Source organism: Somniosus microcephalus, chromosome 15 (assembly GCF_052327205.1).
Source record: "Somniosus microcephalus isolate GS21.2 chromosome 15, FLI_Smic_1.0, whole genome shotgun sequence".
NCBI lineage: Eukaryota > Metazoa > Chordata > Chondrichthyes > Squaliformes > Somniosidae > Somniosus > Somniosus microcephalus.
The window spans coordinates 69,202,754-69,222,377 of NC_141001.1; the positions used below are offsets into that span (position 1 = coordinate 69,202,754).

Here is a 19,624-nt window from a genome sequence, read left to right on the forward strand (position 1 = left end):
GGATGCAGTGCAGATTCACCAGAGTGATACTGGGGCTAAAAGGGTTAAATTATGAGGACAGGTTGCATGGACTAGACTTGTATTCCCTTGAATATAGAAGATTAAAGGGTGATCTAATTGAAATGTTTATGATTAAAAGATTCGATAGGGACAAACTCTTTCCTCTGGGAGAGTCTGGAACAAGAGGGCATAATCTTAATTAGAGCCAGGCCATTCAGGGGTGATGTCAGAAAGCACGTCTTCACACAAAGGGTAGTGGAAATCTGGAACTCTCCCAAAAAGCTGTTGCGTAGCCAAGGCGGGTAGATGGAGTTGCGATACAGATCAGTCATTATCTAACTGGCGGAACAGGCTCAAGGGGCAGAATGATGTAATATTCTTACAGAAAATAGGGATGCCATTCGGCACTAGCAATGTGTCTCTAACTACTAGACTGACCAGTTATTTTTTGATAGTATTGGTCAAGTGAGGAATGTTGTCCAGGACAGCAGGAAAATTACCTGCTTACTTATGAATACTACCACAGGATCTTTCATATTCACTGGAAGGGAGATGGAATGTCAGTTTAACTGCTTATCTGAAGGACTATGCTTCTGACAGTTCAGTGCACACTCAGTACTTTACTGAGCTATTGACTTGGGCTATGAGCTGAAGTACAGTATGGGGCTTGAATTTGAATGCTGTTTGACTAATGATTCGCTAGGGTAGACACACACTATTTCCTCTGGTGGGGGAATCCAGAGCAAGAGGGCATAATCTTGAAGTTAGAGCTATGTTCTTTAGGAATGAAATCAGAAAGTACTTCTTCACATAAAATAGCAGTCCGACAATAGGAAACAATATTTTTGAGGATAGGGTGGTAAGCCGAGGAAGGTACAGCCCAACTAATGTTTAATCATTCAGTTCTCATCGGGGCCACTAGATGGGGGTATCCTACCAGCACAAAAACCTTCAGCCTTGTAAAATCACAAATTGGCAAAGTGGGACAAGTAGCCCAAAGGCTGGGCTGTGCCATACCAAATTTTACGTGACTGCATTTACCCTGCCACTGGCCTGACCTTTCGCTCGCCCTTTCCTCTTGGTTTGGCCAACTGTTCAGGCCACTGCTTGTAACTTTCAAAATTTGCTCCATGTTTGCCATTCACCATCCCCTCTCATCTGTTTTATTGATATTTGATTTTTAATAATGCATCCCTCACTACCACTACCTGTGCCCTCTGGTTTTTTGATTGTGCTTTTTTTTTGGCTTTGCTTTTCACCAGTGCCAACCCTAGTTTTTTTAAAGCTCTTTAATTTTAAGTGTCAGCCTTATTTAAGGTATTTTGCTTTTTTCCCCCAGCTATGGTGCTCTTTTTTAGACCCACCAGTCCATGGCATAGGTGTGCTTCCTCCTGCATCTCTGGAGAGTTTGCCTGCACAGCCTGGTGTTGCCTCCTATATTCCACTTGAATGGTGCTCTGAAGGGGAGGCCAGTTAACTGGTATGTGCTGGTTTTCTGAGAAATGGCAGACTCGTGCAGGTTGCACTCAGCCTTTGCCATTTCACTGGGCCAGAGATCTGCATCTCCATTGATCAGAGAACTGGTTGGTCCAATGGCAGCTATCTGATCCTGAAAGCCCAGTGAGGCAGCTGCCAGCCGAACCCCACGGTCTGAATGCAGGGTGCTGTCTAATCCGTGCCTTATAGCCACAGAGCTGCAGACTGCTGAGGTGGGGAGCTGCTGCAGATTCCAATGCAACTGCCACATGATCCATTGATTCTTGCAATGAAGAAAAAGTTTCCCTGATCCCACAAACGAGGGCTGTGGATTACAAAGTCACATCTGTCTGTTGCTCCCCATCCTCGCAAAGTGAGGTCAGAGTATCCTTTCTCGGATGAAGACCTATGAGATATGGGTTCTATGGCTCAAGCCTTCGCTAGCCTGCTCTCCTCCTCATCTGGGTTGGTGGCACATCTTCAGCCACTCCTTTTTATTGACTCTTGTGCCATAGCAAGACTATTTCAAAATTATTTTTTCCAAATTTCTCCATTACCTCATCCAACTTGTATTAAGTGAACTCCCCTTGCCTTGCATCCCTGCACACACCCTTTCTTCCTTTAACACCAGACATCTTGCTATTTCCTCTGCTCCTTCATTGGTGGCCAAATGGTTCAGTTGCTATGCTTTTACCATCTGGAATTTTCTACCTTCTCAAAACCTCCTCTTCAACCATGCTTTCAGTTCTCTATTCTAGCCTTTCCATTCCCATCTCCTTTCCCCATGCTCTGTATCCACCAATGTTCCCCCTAAGGTGTGCGGCTGCTCACTGATCATGAGGTCCCGCACAGGCCACTTGCCAGCTATTCCGCTGGAAGAAATATGACGCATGCGCAGCTGTGCAGAAAATGTAAAGGGCCTGCGCAGGGAAAAAAATTAAAGGGCACATTGGTGTCCACATTATCCCTTTTCTCCTTATTGTGAAGTGCTCTGAAATGTTTTCTGCATGGGGAGCACTGTATAAAGGCAAGTAGTTGTAGATTACTATATTTGTGTCAGCTCTGGCTCAGTTGGTAACACTCTTGTCAGAAGGTTGTGGGTTCAAGTCCCACGTCAGAGACTTGAGCACATAATCCAGACTGCCACTCCAGTGCAGTGCTGAGGGAGTGCTGCACTGTCGGAGTGCCGTCTTTTGGATGAGATGTTAAACCGAGGCCCCATCTGCTCTCTCAGGTGCATGTAGAAGATCCCATGGCACTATTTCAAAGAAGAGCAGGGGAGTTATTCCCCCATGTCCCAGCCAATATTTATCCCTCAATCAACATAACAAAAACAGATTATCTGGTCATTATCACATTGCTGTTTGTAGGAACTAGCTGTGTGCAAATTGGCTACTGCGTTTCCTACAACAGTGACTACACTTCAAAAGTACTTCAGTGGCTGTAAAGTGCTTTGGGACGTCCGGAGGTCGTGAAAGGTGCTATATAAATGTAAGTTTTTTTAAGTGGTTCCTTATATCATGTTGGATGTCTGACAAATGAAACATTAAACAAAGCCAAATTTCAAAGTGTAATTTTACATATTTTGTAATAGAGTCTAAATGGTTACAGCAGCTGCTTTTCTTTGTTTATACTAAAAGTTTTAGCCAATGAGCCTTTGGCTCAGTAGTAGCATTCCAGCCTCTGAGTCAGAAGGGTCGGGTTTGGGCCACACTCCAGGCAGCACCGGCAAGTGAAGCACCAACTCTGAATGCTGCACTGACGTCCAGCAGGGTTACTTGCATCCAATGGATGCGGGTGGCCTCCCACATAGTTATGGGTAGGCGAGGATCCTTTAGCCTTGGTTGCAAGTTGCAGCCCACCTAGGAGAAGGTACTCGGAAGATGACATTCACAATGAAGGCGATGGGAATCCACCTCAGCTACTCTTCCCCTCGTAAGTGGCTCAAGAATCTCATGTGAGACTTGCCCTAAGACAGAACGCAATGGGTGGATAGATTAACAGCTTCAGAATAATGATTGTTAATATAAACAAATCGGGTAACAATTTGTGGAATGATTGCACCATTAACCAAGTTTGGAGATGTAATGCTCAAATATACAAGGTACCGTTGTGGCAGAGAAAGAAGTGTAAATAAAGATTAAGCTGGTTTTAGTATTTTGTTGGATTGTGCTATAAAAAGCCACATGCTAAACAAAGGGACAGTAAAGGGCTACTCCCCCATATTAATTAGAATCATACAATGATACAGCACAGAAGGAGGCCATTCGGCCCATCATGCCTATGCCGACTCTGAAAGAGCTATCCAGTTAGTCCTATTCGTCTGCCCTTTCCCCAAAGCACTGCAATGTTTTCCCTTTCAAGTATTTATTCAATTCCCTTTTGAAAGTTACGCACGGATTTATTTATGTAACTGGGATTTATTTATCTAGTGAGTAAAGAAAATACTACTTATTTCTAGGAATCGATCTCTTAAAAACTACTTTCCAAATTCTTTAATTGGATATGTGCACTACTCCTCCAAGTCCACAACCAGAACCGCTCCCTCTCTCAATAATCTAATCTCTGACTCACTATCAGCAATCCAATGAGAATCTGCCAGTATTCTATTTTCTGTAATATTTCTTACTTGAATCCCAAACTCCAACCCCAACATGTATGTAGAGGGGGATTCATTTTAAAAAGTATACTTGTTTATGAAGTACAGTATTTGAGATTTATTTGTGGCCGATTAAATCCAGATTTTTCTGACCGAGTGCAATCGCTGCCAGAAATGTGGTGAGGTGGGACTTCTGCCCACCCGACCACTCTAGCACTCGCCTTGCCAGAGTTTAATTACTTGATGGCCAGCTCCAGGCATTGTTAAATGCATCTCATTGGGAACTCGCCCATTTGAAGCAGGAAATAGTGTGCTGCTGTAGGATTTAAACACCTGCAGCAGCTTAAAAGGCCTGGCACAATGAGACACTGGATTGGGAGCAGATCCTAAAGTTTGTTTGTTAAAAATGTCTTAGTTCTGCAGAAGGGCACAGGACCTCAGGAAGTGCTGTAGGACTAAGTGGAGTAGAGAAGGAAATGCAGTTTGGGAGAGAGCAGCAAGGCCCTCCAAAGGTACTTTCTCAGGCCCAGCAGAAGGAGGTTGCCAAGCAAGTAAGTGTCAACGACCACATGTGCAGCCACTCAGTGCCACAGAAAATGGCCTTATCGGGGCAGGCAAATTAAAATGGCCCAGCCAGACCTTCCAAGGATGTACCACACTAAACATGTCTTTCACTTAACTTCTGCAGTTACCATGAATGCTCAGGAGGTAGCATAGGGCCCTTTACACCACCAGCTGTCACCTGGTAGTGTTCCTTCACTCAATTTTATAGGCATATAAAAGCTTCACATGGTATGTACCTCCTTGGTAAATGCAGTTTTCATCATCCCCATGATAGTTTCTATACTAACAGCTGGCTTTGAATATGGTCATTCTTACCTTTTTGCATTCTTTTTAAAGGAGCAGATTTCCCTTAGCACTAGAGAGAAATTGATTCTAGGTGGTAGACCCACCCATCCTCTACCATTTCAGCCCAACATGAGGTGGAGTCTTTGGAGCTCTTGGGGCGACAGACAGAGGGAATCAGAGATGGGGAAGTAGGAGAGCATATGCCAGCTTTTTCTCTTCTTTGCCATCCTATTGTAACCTATATTTCCTGTCGGCAAACTAGATTGGTAATTGGTTGGTAGGTAGACAGAGAATAGGGATAAAGGATTCATTTTCTGATTGGCTGGTTGTGACAAATGGTGTTCCCCAGGGATCTGTACTGGGGCGTTCAGCTTTTCACCATAGGTACTAATGACTTAGATGAGGAAATAGAGAATTGTCTATCCAAGTTTACAGATGATACTAAATTAGAAGCCACAGTAAGTTGTGTGGATGGAAGAAGGAAGTTGCAATGGGACATAGACAGACTAAGTGAATGGACAAAACTATTGCAGATGGAGTTCAATGTGGAGAACTGTGAAGTTAAATACTTTGGATCTGAGAAAGACAAATCGGAATATTTTCTTAATGGTCAGAGACTAGGAGCTGTGGAGCAGCAAAGGGATTTAGGTGTTCATGCGTACATCACTAAAAGCTAGTGCATAAGTACAAAAACTAATCAAGAAAGGTTAATAAAATGTTCGTTTTTATCTCAAGGGAGTTGGAAGCCAAAAATTAGGAAGCGATGCTTCAGTTGTAGAGTCTTGGTCAGACTCCATGAGGAGCATTGCGTTCAGTTTTGGGCACAAAATCTCGGAAGATATATATTGGCCTTGGAAGAGGTACAGCGCAGATTCAGCAGAATGATACCAGGGCTTAAAGGGTTAAATTGAGGGAAGGTTGCATAAACTTGGCTTGTATTCCCTTGAGTTTAGAAGGTTGAAGGGTCATCTAATCAATCAATCATCAGCAAAGTGATGGAAGGTGTCGTCGACAATGCAATCAAGCGGCACTTACTCACCAATAACCTGCTCACCGATGCTCAGTTTGGGTTCTGCCAGGACTACTTGGCTCCAGACCTCATTAGAGCTTTGGTCCAAACATGAGCAAAGGGGCTGTATTTCAGAGGTGAGGTGAGAATAACTGCCATTGACATCAAGGCAGCATTTGACCGAGTGTGGCATCAAGGAGCCCTAGTAAAACTGGTCAATGGGAATTGGGGAAAACACTCCACTGGCTGGAGTCATGCCTAGCACAAAGGAAGACAGTTGTGGTTGTTGGAGGTCAACCATCTTAGCCCCAGGACAACACTCAAGTTCCTCAGGGCAGTGTCCTAGGCCCAACTATCTTCAGTTGTGTCATCAATAACCTTCCGTTCAGCATAAGGTCAGAAGTGGAATGTTCGCTGATGATTGCACAACGTTCAGTTCCATTCGCAACTCCTCAGATAATGAAGCAGCCCTTGACCACATGCAGCAAGACCTGGACAATAATCAGGCTTGGAATCCTCCACCATCAACATCCTGAGGTTACCATTGACCAGAAACTTAACTGGACCAGCCACATAAATACTGCGGCTACAGGAGCAGGTCAGAGGCTGGGTATTCAGCGGCGAGTGACTCACCTGACCAATGTTCCTGTTTAGCTGCATGGCCATGCAGCTGCCTGAAGCTCCCGCTCAGGCCATTTGCCGGTTTCTCAATGGAAAAAACGCTCATACGTGGAGGTTTGAATAGGCTGTGCAGCCCCTTAAAGAGGCCACGCACCCAAAAAAATACATTACGGGGAGCATTGCTCCTGACTCCCAAAAGCCTTTCCACCATCTACAAGGCACAAGTCAGGAGTGTGATGGAATACTCTCCACTTGCCTGGATAAGTGCAGCTTCAACAACACTCAAGAAGCTCGACACCATCCAGGACAAAGCAACCCGCTTGATTGGCACCCCATCCACCACCTTAAACATTCACTCCCTCCACCACTGGCGTATCGTGGCTGCAGTATGTGCCATCTATAAGATGCACTGCAACAACTCGCCAAGGCTTCTTCAACAGCACCTCCCAAGCCCGCAACCTCTACCACCTAGAAGGACAAGGGCAGCAGGCGCATGGGAACACCACCACCTGCAAGTTCACCTTCAAGTCTCACACCATCCTGACATGGACATATATTGCCGTTCCTTCATTGTCACTGGGTCAAAATCCTGGAATTCCCTCCCTAACAGCACTGTGGGAGTACTTTCACCACACGGACTGCAGTGGGTCAAGAAGGTGGCTCACCACCACCTTCTCAAGGGCAACTAGGGATGGGCAATAAATGCTGGGTTTGCCAGTGACACCCACATCCCGTGAATGAATAAAAAAAATCAAGGTGTTTAAAATGATAAAGGGATTTGATAGGGTAAATACAGAGAAACTGTTACCTCTGGTGGGGAAATCCAGAACAAAAGGGCATAATCTTAAAATTAGAGCTTGGCCATTTAAGAGTGAAATCAGGAATCACTTGTTCACGCAAAGGGTTGTGGAAATCTGAAACTCGCTCCCCAAAAGGCGGTGGAGGCTGTGTCAATTGAAATTTTCGAGACTAAGATCAGCTATAATTTAGTGAATGATGGAACAAGCTCAAGGGGATGAATAGCCTGCTCCTGTTCCTATGTTCGTCATGTCACTGCTTCGATTGAAAGATTAAATTTAAGAATTCAAAATGACACACTGGTCCCAAGGGGAAGCACAGTGGTAAGAAATAATAAGCACACACCCACAGTAGGAGCTGTCAATAAAACAATGGTAGAAGACATTGTTTTGGCAAGATTTGGATGTGGCTTTGATGAAGTGGCATGAATGGGGGTTGGGTAAGTTGTCATTTACAGAGAAGGGTTTGTAGTTGATGGCATACTTGTGGGAAAGGGGAAGGTGTAGAAAGAACTGTTAATACAATGGCCAGATGTTGTAGTAAAGATATCTCCCATATTGGGTTGGCACAAATGTCTCTTGTAGCCAGCAACAGATAGTCCTCCGCATCATCCTTGAGCTGCTGCTGCTCCTCTGGCTGATCTGCTAATGTCATTGGGTACATTTCTCCTCCAAGCCCTCCATAATAAGTCCTTTTTGTAAGACAAAGTTGTGTTGTACAAAATGGCGATCCTTGAGACCCTAACCAGACCATATTGCAGAGATCCCTATCGATTTAGGCACCTGAAACATACCTTCGACATTCCAACTGTGAGCTCTATGATGATTGGTGGATTTTGTTATAGTGATGCTCAGCTGATGTCTTGGGAAAGAGCAGAGGTGTCTTCAGCCTTGGCTGTACATGGAAGGTAGCCTTGATCTCCCTAGAGTCACCCAGAGACTTGTCTTTCTGGATCAAAGAGTATTGGCAAGGTGAATTTCTTTAAAAGAAAGGCTTAATGGCAACTCCTAAGAAAGCCATCATTCTTTTACATGATGTGGTTCTGCTGTTCCCAAATGAGTGAGAGTGAGAGTGGACTTCCTGGTGACATACACAATGGAATTGATCATGAGTATTTATAGGCAAATGGGTATAATCTATGGCTCCTTGCACCGTGGATCATCCAACCACTATAAAATTGCAGTCCTCTGTCCATGGGGAAGTGAATGAACTGACTTGCTCCAGCATGTGTATGACTTTGTTACTTTATACACAGCTGATTGGCTAATCTTACTGATGGCAGGCTAGAATGACCCTGTTGCATAAAACTTCAGGGAGTTGGTAACTTTTACTCAATACTGCAGAGAAAATAGGACTTCAGAGTCAGTGATCCCAAAAAGCCACGGTTGCTCTGGCAGACTCCTGCTGTAAGTCTGACGAGACCGCTGGAATGGCTGCAACCACAACTTGTGGCAATGTTTCTGGAATGGCCTTATGGGAGGTGGTGCCTCTGTCTGTTCCACCACGCCATTGGCATAATGGGGTGGGGACTCCCTAAATTTGGGAGTTAGGACCTGGCGTATAATCAGCACAGACTATGTCTAGTCATACCAGATGTACCTGGAGGCCCATGGCCTGGACTCCCAAAGTTGAGGAGCCCAGGATTTATTTTACATAATACAAATTCATTATTTCGCCAGTAAAATGCAATGAGTGGAGGATAGTTACATAATACTAATTATGTGCGTAAATTCAATCCCAGTCACTTACAGCAGTGATTGACGGGGGAGTTACCCAATCATCTCCATTTTGGCTAGGACTTGTCACTATATACAGTCAATACAATATATCTGAATTGTTATGTAAATCACAAATTCCTTTTGTGGGCATCACTATTTCTGTCATGCCTCTACGTCAGGTGTTCTCAACCGGGGGGTCCGCGGCTCCATAAGGGTCTGCGAGAAGGTTTTAAGAGGTTCGCGGACTCCTGGTTGAGGCCCCCTGGTCTATAGGACATGTTTTGAGCGGCCCAATGACCTCCCCAGCAAGTATCCATATCACTTTAGTCCCCGGGTCCGCACAGGACGCGGCGAACTGGAAAACGCCGGTGGGCCCCAGAGACTCGTGCTCATCGGTCCGCCGTGTTGTCAAGGAGATGCCGTCCAGTCTCAGTGGGCAGGCTCTGCTCGGCTCGTTAGTAGCGGAGAAGCAAGAGCTGGTACGGCCATCAACGCCAGCGGTCTCATCAGCACTATCAGCTCCATTGACACTTTACCAACCTTAGTGACAGTCTACTAACCTCATTGATAGTCTATTAACTTCAGTATAACTCTACCAACCTCAGTAACAGTTTACTAACTTCTGCAAGTTTACTAATGCAAGCAGAACTCTACCAACCTCGGTGACAGTCTCAACTTCAGCACCAGAAACAAGTTTCACTTTTAGCAAAACAAAAATAGTAAATATATATGTTTAATTCATGGAATCATAGAAATTTACAGCACAGAAGGAGGCCATTCGACCCATCGTGTCTGTGCTGGCCGAAAAAGAGCTATCCAGCCTAATCCCACTTTCCAGCTCTTGGTCTATAGCCTTGTAGGTTATGGCACTTCAAGCGCATATCCAAGTACATTTTAAATGGGATGAGGGTTTCTGCCTCTACCACCTTTTCAGGCAGTGAGTTCCAGACCCTCACCACCCTCTGGGTGAAAAAAGTTCTCCTCAACTCCCCTCTAATCCTTCTACCAATTACTTTAAATCTATGCCGCCTGGTTATTGACCTCTCTGCTAAGGGAAATAGGTCCTTCCTATCCACTCTATCTAGGCCCCTCATAATTTTATACACCTCAGTCAAGTCTCCCCTCAGCCTCCTCTGTTCCAAAGAAAACAACACCAGCCTATCCAATCTTTCCTCATAGCTAAAATTCTCCGGTCCTGGCAACATCCTGGTAAATCTCCTCTGTACCCTCTCTAGTGCAATCACATATTTCCTGTAATGTGGTGACCAGAACTGTACGCAGTACTATAGCTGTGGCCTAACTAGTGTTTTATACAGATCAAGCATAACCTCCCTGCTCTTATATTCTATGCCTCGGCTAATAAAGGCAAGTATTCCGTATGCCTTCTTAACCACCTTATCTACCTGTCCTGCTACCTTCAGGTATCTGTAGACATGCACTCCAAGTCCCTCTGTTCCTCTACGCTTCTCAGTATTCTACCATTTATTGTGTATTCCCTTGCCTTGTTTGCCCTCCCCAAATGCATTACCTCACACTTCTCTGGATTGAATTCCATTTGCCACTTTTCTGCCCACCTGACCACTCCATTGATATCTTCCTGCAGTCTACAACATTCTTCCTCACTATCAACCACACGGCCAGTTTCTGTATCTTCTGCAAACATCTTAATCATGCCCCCTATATTGAAGTCTAAATCATTGATATATACCAAAAAAGCAAGGGACCTAGTACTGAGCCCTGCGGAACCCCACTAAAAACAGCTTTCCAGTCACCAAAACACCCGTCGACCTTTGTTTCCTGCCACTGAGCCAATTTTGGATCCAACTTGCCACTTTCCCTTGGATCCCATGGGCTTTTACTTTTCTGACCAGTCTGCCATGTGGGACCTGGTCAAAAGCCTTGCTAAAATCCATATAGACTACATCAAACGCACTACCCTCATCAACAGAGGGATGAAGGATTTACCTCCTCAAAAAATTCAATCAAGCTAGTCAGACACGACCTTCCCTTAACAAATCTATGCTGACTGTCCCTGATTAATCCGTGCTTTTCTAAATGATGATTAATACTGTCCCTCAGAATTCTTTCCAACAATTTGCCCACCACCGAGGTTAGGCTGACTGGCGACTTGGTCCCACGGGGTGCCATCATGCCTGCAGCTGTACACTTTTACCTCTAGATGGAGCCTTAAAAGTTCCAGTTCTCCAGGTTTCTGGAAATGTTGAGACTGCATCCACCGTCTTGTTTTCTCTCCAGGTAAATACTTAAGGTAAGCTTTAATTTTAAATTTATTTATTATTCCCCTCTTTAATTTAAAATTTAAGATTTGTCTTCATTTTCATCCCTCTTCAAGCTGGTTGGGAGAAACAACATGGAGAGGCGGTATAATCTAAATGGTACCATTTTGAAGGGGTTGCAACAGCAGAGAGACCTGGGGGTGCATATTCACAAATCTTTGAAGGTGGCAGGGCAAGCTGATAAGGTGGTTAAGAGAGTGTATGGGATACTTGGCTTTGTAAATATGGGCATTGAATACAAACAAAAGGAAGTCACAAATCTCTGGTTAGCCCTCAGCTGGAGTGTTGTGTACAATTCTTGGCACCACACTTTAGGAAGGATGTTGAGACCCTGGAGAGGGTACAGAGGAGGTTTACCAGGATGGTACCAGCGATGAGGGAGTTCAAGTTATGTGGAGAGATTGGAGAAGCTGGGATTGCTCTCCTTAGAGCAGAGAAGGTTAAGGGGAAACATAATATTAATTATGAGGGGTTTTGTTAGAGCAAGTAGGAAACTGTTTCCTCTGGCGAGTGGGTCGGTAACCAGAGTTCATTGATTTAAAATAATTGGCAAAAGAACTAGAGGGGAAATGAGGAGAAATTTTTTCACACAGAGGATTGTTAAGATCTGGAATACATTGCCTGAAAGGGTGGTGGAATCAGATTCCATGGGAACTTTCAAAAGACAGTTGGACATGTACTTGAAGAGGACTGATTTGCAGGGTTGTGGGGAAACTGCTGGGGAGTGGGACTGAATGGACGGCTCGTTCAAAGAGCTGGTACAGGCACGATGGGCTGAATGTCCTTCTGTGCTGTAAGATTCTATGATTCTATCATCTTAAACCAAAATTATTGAGGTTCTCTCCAAATAAATTAGACTGAACAAGTCTAGACTATGATACATACTGTATCCTCATGAGTTCATGGATTATAATTTTTTTTGAAGTAATTTGTGAGATAATACAAAGATTCTGCAAAAGCTGTCAAATTCTGATTTTCCACTGTTCCTGTGTTCCTGATTGTTTCCACCATTCAATCAGCCACACAGAAGCATTGCATTGGTGCACCTTCCTGGCAATGGATGTGGGAAACTCCCTGCAGAGGTTCTGGGACAGCAGAGAGGCAGCTGCAGACCTGCAGCAAAGATACCAAAACTAACACAAGGCTGGCACGGCTAGTGATAGTAACGGTTAGCTGTAGCCTTCAGCTTGCCTCAGTCTCCTTCTGGCATGCTGCAATGATGTCCTTTGAGGATGGTACAATGGATTGGAAAAAAATCCCAATCTTCTTGCGACTGCCTCCACTTCAAGCCATCAAACAGGGAGTTGGGTGCTGAGTTTCACCATTACTTGCCCACAGACTCATACCTGTAATTTGGGTTTCCTTATGTAACCTTTAGTTTGGATAGGTCTCACAATAGTTTATTAGTGGCACCCTAGGGTGCGTACAATATGGGTGTACCAGTGCCACCCCATTCGCCTACCTAAAATAGAACCTTTCCAGATGTGCCCTTGAAGCTGTGAATACGTATGAAAATGTTTTTTTATTCATTCACAGGATGTGGGCATCACTGGCAAGGCCAGGATTTATGGCCATCCCTAGTTGCCCTTGAGAAGGTGATGGTGAGCAGCCTTCTTGAACCGCGGCAGTCTGCGTTGTGAAGGTACCCCCATAATGTTGTTAGATAGAGAGTTCCAGGATTTTGACACAGCGATGATGTAACAACGGCAATGCATGTCCAAGTCAGGATGGTGTGTGACTTGGAGGGGAACTTGGGAGATGATGGTGTTCCCATGCATCTGCTGCCCTAGGTGGTGGAGCTCATGGGTTTGGGAGGTGCTGCGAAGAAGTCTTGGCGAGTTGTTGTAGTGCATCCTGTAGATGGTACTGCAGCCACGGTACGCCGGTGATGGGGTGGACGGACGTTTAGTGGATAAGATGCTGATCAAGCGGACTGCTTTTTCTGGATGGTGTTCTTGAGTGTTGTCGCAGCTGCATCCATCCAGGCAAGTGGAGCGTATTCCATCACACTCCTGACTTGTGCCCTGTAGGTGGTGGAGAGGCTTTGGGAAATCAAGAGCAACGTTCCCTCATAGGTGCACGGGCGCGCAGCCACGCATCAATCCGGAGGTCCCGCACAGGCCTCTCACAAGCTGAAAGAGATACTGTGCATGCGTGGCCGCTGGACCGCACATGGGAAAAAAAATTAGAGGGAACATTGGTCAAGAGGTGAGCCACTCGCCACAGAATACCCAGCCTCTGACCTGCTCTAATAACCATGGCATTTATGTTTACATAGAATTACGTAGGATATGCAGCACAGAAACAGACCATTCGGCCCAACCAGTCTGTGCAACCGTTTATGCTCCACTCAAACCTCCTCCCATCTTTCCTCATCTAACTCTATCAGCATAACCCTCTATTCCCTTCTCCCCTCATATGCTGATCTAGCTTCCCCTTAAATGCATCTACACTATTCGCCTCAACTACTTCATGTGGTAGCAATGTGGTTGGTTTAGTTGAGTTTCTGGTCAATGGTGACCCCCCAGGATGTTGATGGTGGGGGCACTCTTGATGATAATGCCATTAAATGTCAATGAGAAGACGATTCGGCTTTCTCTTGGATATGGTCTGTGCCTGGCTTGGAAAATGGAGTGATTTTAGCCTATTGCCATTCTGCCGAGATTTGCGCCAGTTTTTAACCATTTAGAACTGACATACACTAGTGCACGAAAATTGGACCCCATATGATTAAAAACACTTTTGCTCCTTTGATAAATTGGCTCCGAACATTTCCTCAGTGTTTGCAGTTCTGAGCCATCACCACGCGTTACTAAAGTTGAACATGTCTCAGCCACAACATACCATCTGCGTGTAATTCTAGTTTGGTTATTTGATTTCAAGCCGTGCACTTTTTGTTGTTGCAGTGGGGCAGCTCAAGCAATTGCACTCAGTCCTTCCCATTTGTGGACGGTTGTTGTTGTTGGTGGTGGGTGGAGTCCCTTTCTGGGAATGCGAGCTGCGCCGAGCCGCTGACTGACGTGCGGAAGGGGCGGGTCAGGTGTCGCGGTGGCTGCGGAGCCGGAGCAGAGAGAACCCGGGGATAGCAGAGGCAATGATGGCGCTTCGAGAGGAGCTGTTGAAAGTTATCTGGCATGCGTTCACTGCCCTGGATGTCGACAAATGCGGCAAGGTGTCCAAGTCCCAACTTAAGGCGAGTTTGAGGCTCTTTCTGTTGAGTTGAGTTGTGCTGTGTTAGACTCCAGTTGCTGCCCTCCCCGGCCGAAGAGCTGCCAGTCTCTTCTTCTGCAGGCTGCTCCTGTGGGCTGACTCCTTTAATCTTACCTGTTTGTAAACACCATTTCCGTTTTCCGCCAAGGCTGTGGGACTTGGGATCTAAGATCACAAATGGGATTTTGAAACCAAAAGTGGTTAAGATTCTTAAAGGAGTGACTCGATGTTTGAGTAAGTGTATTTGGTGAAAGCTGGGAGCTAAATCTGCCTTTGAAAGCGACCGGAGATCAACTGGGGGAGTTAATGCTTAACACTTCTAAGTAATTTTCAAAGTCCATTCACCAATCCGACTTTTTTTTCTGTAAAATACAGCGGATTTAACAGTTATTTTGTCTTTATAGAAGGGTTCTTTTTAATGATCTAGGTTTTTGTGGGCCAAGAATAACGGGCTAATTTTCTGGCCAGTCTTCTCGTTTGCAGTGTTACTTTTTTTTTGGATGGTGTCCTATTTAAGGTACATTAAGGGATGGGCAGCTGCCAAGTATTGACAGTATTCCGTGTGCTGTCTGATATATTTAAATACCGACAGGGGGCGCCAACAAACCCTTAGGCTGTAGTGAGATTGTCTCTTGGGCTGGAATTTCCTGTGTGTTTGCGTCCAGAGACGCGTGTAATCGGGGCGTAAAGCAAACACACGGGGGAAAAATTCGGTATCGCCTCATTTGGGGCACCATTATTGGCAGTGCGCAAAGTTTAGCGCCTGGCGCTAATTATCGCCTCCGACAGCAAACTTGGCTTTTATCGCCCCTGGAGGTGATTGGAGCGCTAAATCAGGCGCTACACACCTCTCAAGGCGCTAAGGCCGAGGAGCGAGGCGCTACCTCAGAGGGCGGGCGAAGCTCATGTGATGTCAGTCAGCAATGGAACACAGACACACTGGCACCGGCCAGTTCTTAAAGGGGTGGGTTGATCTTGCTCTCCATCCACATCCTGCTCATTGCAGCCTTGAATCTCGGCCTGGAGAGACCTGTACATCAAATCTGCTGGAAAGAACAATGGAGAGACCCAAGGGAAGAGCTCAGAGTGCAGCCCCCACAATCTCTTCTAAATCGATACAAGGAAGGGCAAATCAAAATGAACCTGCAAATTACTGCTCAGTACCCAAAACTCCTTCACACAGTGTTGAATCTCTCCAGAAGTCTCTCTCTCTCTCTCTCTCTCTCAGAATGCGCGGTGCAAAAATGTCACCAACAAAAAAAGGCAGGAAGTGGCCCCCTTTAAATAGCGCTCCCCCAGTCCCTTTCTGACTGCAGAACGCTCCCCTCAACCTGTCGTTGCTAGCGGCAGGCGGTAAGGCAGGGGGCGCCACTCAATATCTGGTCCGAGGCGCTTCCGGGGCGTTGTGCACTCGACTGACGTCACGATCTGCCGGCGCAAGAGATCGTGGCGGTAGCGTTTAATGCCGCCGCAAAATGTCTAGTTAATTTTGCGAGAGGTGCAGATATCGCCGCGCCCGGGCGCTAGTTGCTTTGCGCCCCACTTGGCACCCTCTTAAGGCGCTAACGGGAGGCGCAAACAACTGAATTTTTCCCCCACGGTGTAAAATAGCGAGGAAGCCTGGACGTAAGGGCATTGCGCACCTAATTATGCTATAGCCGAATATCCTGGCTCCTTTGCACCCATCCATCGATCCTTGTGCCTGAATGCACAGCTCATTATAATGACTCTGCCCCCAGTCTAAAGAGCCACACACTCGAATTTCCTGGAATTACGCTGGTTATATATTTCTTCTGACTGAGACTTGCACTGTATTTTCTGTGTTTTTGAATGCAATTAGTATAAGTCACATTAAAAAGTTTAAATGTTCCACAATTGCAGGTTCGTAAAGATGCTGTGCCCAATGTGCATAAATGAGAGTTAGATGACTTGAAACGTTAACTTTCATACTTAAAGAAGGAATACATGGTGTGAGTTTGGTGCTTTCCTTGGACCCTGATTATTATGTTCTGGTGTATGTTAATGAGATTGGTAGGAAATTTAGTTGTAAATAGATTTTGGCAAAATGGCTGCATGAATGGGCGTAATTTCAGTTGTAACTTCTCAATCATGCCCCAACAGGAAATTCAACCCCGTTAAAGAGTGTTTCACAACGAAGGGTTTACGTGCATTCCATAGCTTCCTGAAATATATCGGTGCGTTTGTGTTGATGTGCACCCCAAACATAGAAACATAGAAGATAGGAACGGGAGTAGGCCATTTGACCCCTCAAGCCTGCTCTGCCAGTCAATGAGATCATGGCTGATCATCCAAACTCAGTACCCTGTCCACTTTCATCAATGGGCAAGTGGAAGTATAACTACACCCTTAATTCCATCTTCTTTCTCTTCTGCCAGATAGCATATTTTAGAAATTATCTTTAGGATGTATAATAACTAATTCCATTCTATAATTTTAATAATTGTAACCAGCCCACCTCTCCTGTGATAATGTGTAACAAGGCCCCAGGTCCCATCCCTCTTTGCTGAGTTAGCTGACCTCAGCATGGCATTGAGGTGCCACAGTTGGCGTCAGTGCCTTCCACGATGGGGAGGGGAAAAATCAGCCAACTTTGTTTTTGCCACTTCAGTGACCCCTGCTGCAAAGGCCACACGTGGATGTTGAGGTTTGGGCTGAACTGTGATGCGTCATACAGCCAAATAGCCTGCCAACGTCTATGATCTTGACTTGCACCTGAAGAGTAACCACTTGAGTAGGGCACTGCAGGACTTGGTATGAGCTATTACTTTTAGGGGGGGAAGTAAAAATGAAAGAAACCATTGCCTTTCAAATGGAAATGAGGGGAAGGAAGAATATCTTGTTATTAAACTTGATTTTTAATCTCTAGCAAAGCACAGTAATAAATAACCAGTGCCAGGGAAGGCAATCAGACGGAATGAGACAATACTGCACATTGACACATATTCACGCGTGCTGGAAAACAAGTTCCTCCGTGGGGAGAATCAGTCAAGCAGAAACACATAAACACACAGAGTACCAGTCAGGTGCTGAGAGCATTTGGAGCACTACTGCAGCTGAGATCAGCTACCCCAGTATAGACTGGGGTTTGAACCTCAACCACCCTGGCCTGCATGAGTCACCTAAGCACCGGATAAACTTTTTGAGTCATAGAGGAGGCCCAGTTGTTAATCTGTTTTTGCCCTGTTTGTATCCTTGGGGCAGACTGGTATTCCATGAATAAAAGCATTAAAAGTTGTTGAGGATGTGTTGAACTTTGACTGTTTGTGTACTGTGAGTGACATGCATTGGTTTTGCTGGGAAAATTTGAGTGTCTTGAGGCTTTTTGGGTTAATCAAGTTGTGAGGTTTTTATTGCGTATTTTTAACTGCCTGAATACTGCCTAGCGACACATGCAGAGTTGATTTGCTCCTCCTATTCATACTTTTTGTACTAATATACCATTCCACAGATAATAGGAGCGCCCTGCTACTGCATCCAACTGCCCATTCTTCATATGTGAGCCTATACCGTGAGCGCCAGCAGTAGGGTTGCAAAGGGGTGGAAAGTTTCCGGTAAATTTCCGGAAATTTTCCACGGGAAGTTTAGCTTGGGAATTTTGCGCAAAAAAGCACATGCTAGCATAATATTGTTTTTTTTGTATTTCTTTTTTTTCCACAGGTCCTCTCTTAAAATTACTAACAGAGATGGAATCTTAATTATTAAGGAATTTCTTAATCAATATATGTTTATCTTCTTACTTGGCTTGTTTTAATAATTACAAGTTTTGTGTGTGACTGTGAACAAATGTGTCCTGATTGGGTGGATGAGCGATTAGCTCCCTCTATTTGTAATATTTGCATATCGAATTGTGATTGGCCTGCAGGCATCTGTAAGACTGCTGTAGTTTTTTAAGATCCAGGTTAGGGGGCCTGAGGGAAGTCATTTTGTTTTCTGCTGATGTTGTGATGATGCAGTAAGTAAATCAGACTTTATACCAAATAAACCAGTTACTTGTTGAACTCTGTTGTCCTTCAATTTAAAATATACAAAATAATACACTATTGGTGATGTAGCGTCGTGTGTGTACAGGTCATGCTTCCATCACATGGAGCATCAGCAAAAATGTACTCACCCTGTTGCAATCGTGCTGATCGACCGCAGTTCGACACAGAGATGAATGCCCTTTATTTCTCTGCATAGAACAATGCCACGTTTACCGTCGGATGTGTGGAAGCATTTTACCCCAGGCATTAAAGATGGAAAGACTGTGTACATGTGCAAACACTGTAGAAAGCCATATGTAAAGAAAGCCACAAAGATGCAGCAGCATTTATCCAAATGCAACAACTTCACTCAAAGCTCACAGCAGTCAGCCCAGAGTTCCTCTGCTTTCATTCAAGAAGATGATGGTTCTCATTCAGCATCAGGCTCCTTATCATCAGCAACTCCTGGCCCACTTGGAAGGTTCTTTGATACAATGGATAACCATAGCCAGAAGAATGCAGATGAGTGCCTTGCTCGAGCTGTATATGCAACAGGCTCACCCCTCATGCTCACAGCCAATGTGTACTGGAAGAGATTTTTCAATGTTATTTGCCCTGCATACTGTCCTCCCACCAGACATGCTTTGTCTACTTATTTGCTGGAGGCTGAGTATAACAGAGTCCAAGGAAAGCTCAAAGAAACGATAGCGATGGCAGACTGTGGTGCAGTTATCTCAGATGGGTGGTCAAATGTACGAGGGGAGGGCATCATAAACTACATCGTCTCCACTCCTCTCCCAGTGTTCTTCAAGAGCACAGACACGAAGGACAACAGACACACAGGCACATACATTGCTGATGAGCTGAAAGCGGTCATCAACGATCTTGGATCACAAAAGGTCTTTGCAGTAGTTACTGACAATGCTGCGAATATGAAGGTTGCTTGGGCTCAAGGGGAGGAGGCCTACCCTCATATTACGTCTATTGGGTGCGCAGCTCATGGGCTTAACTTGCTCCTCAAGGACATCATGGGTTTGAGAACCATGGAAGCACTGTACTAGAGA

The 19,624-nt window shown here is 45.1% G+C and overlaps 1 protein-coding gene across 1 annotated transcript in view; it reads left to right on the forward strand.

Moving 5' to 3' along the window:
- The first annotated feature begins 14,357 nt into the window (after positions 1-14,357).
- Positions 14,358-19,624, forward strand: part of swap70b (switching B cell complex subunit SWAP70b) — a 143,183-nt gene continuing 137,916 nt past the window's right edge. Inside the window, exon 1 of the mRNA XM_086007984.1 lies at positions 14,358-14,560. Within this exon, the coding sequence (XP_085864110.1) occupies positions 14,462-14,560 (99 nt within the window). The 5' untranslated portion in view covers positions 14,358-14,461. The remainder of the gene's footprint in view (positions 14,561-19,624) is intronic.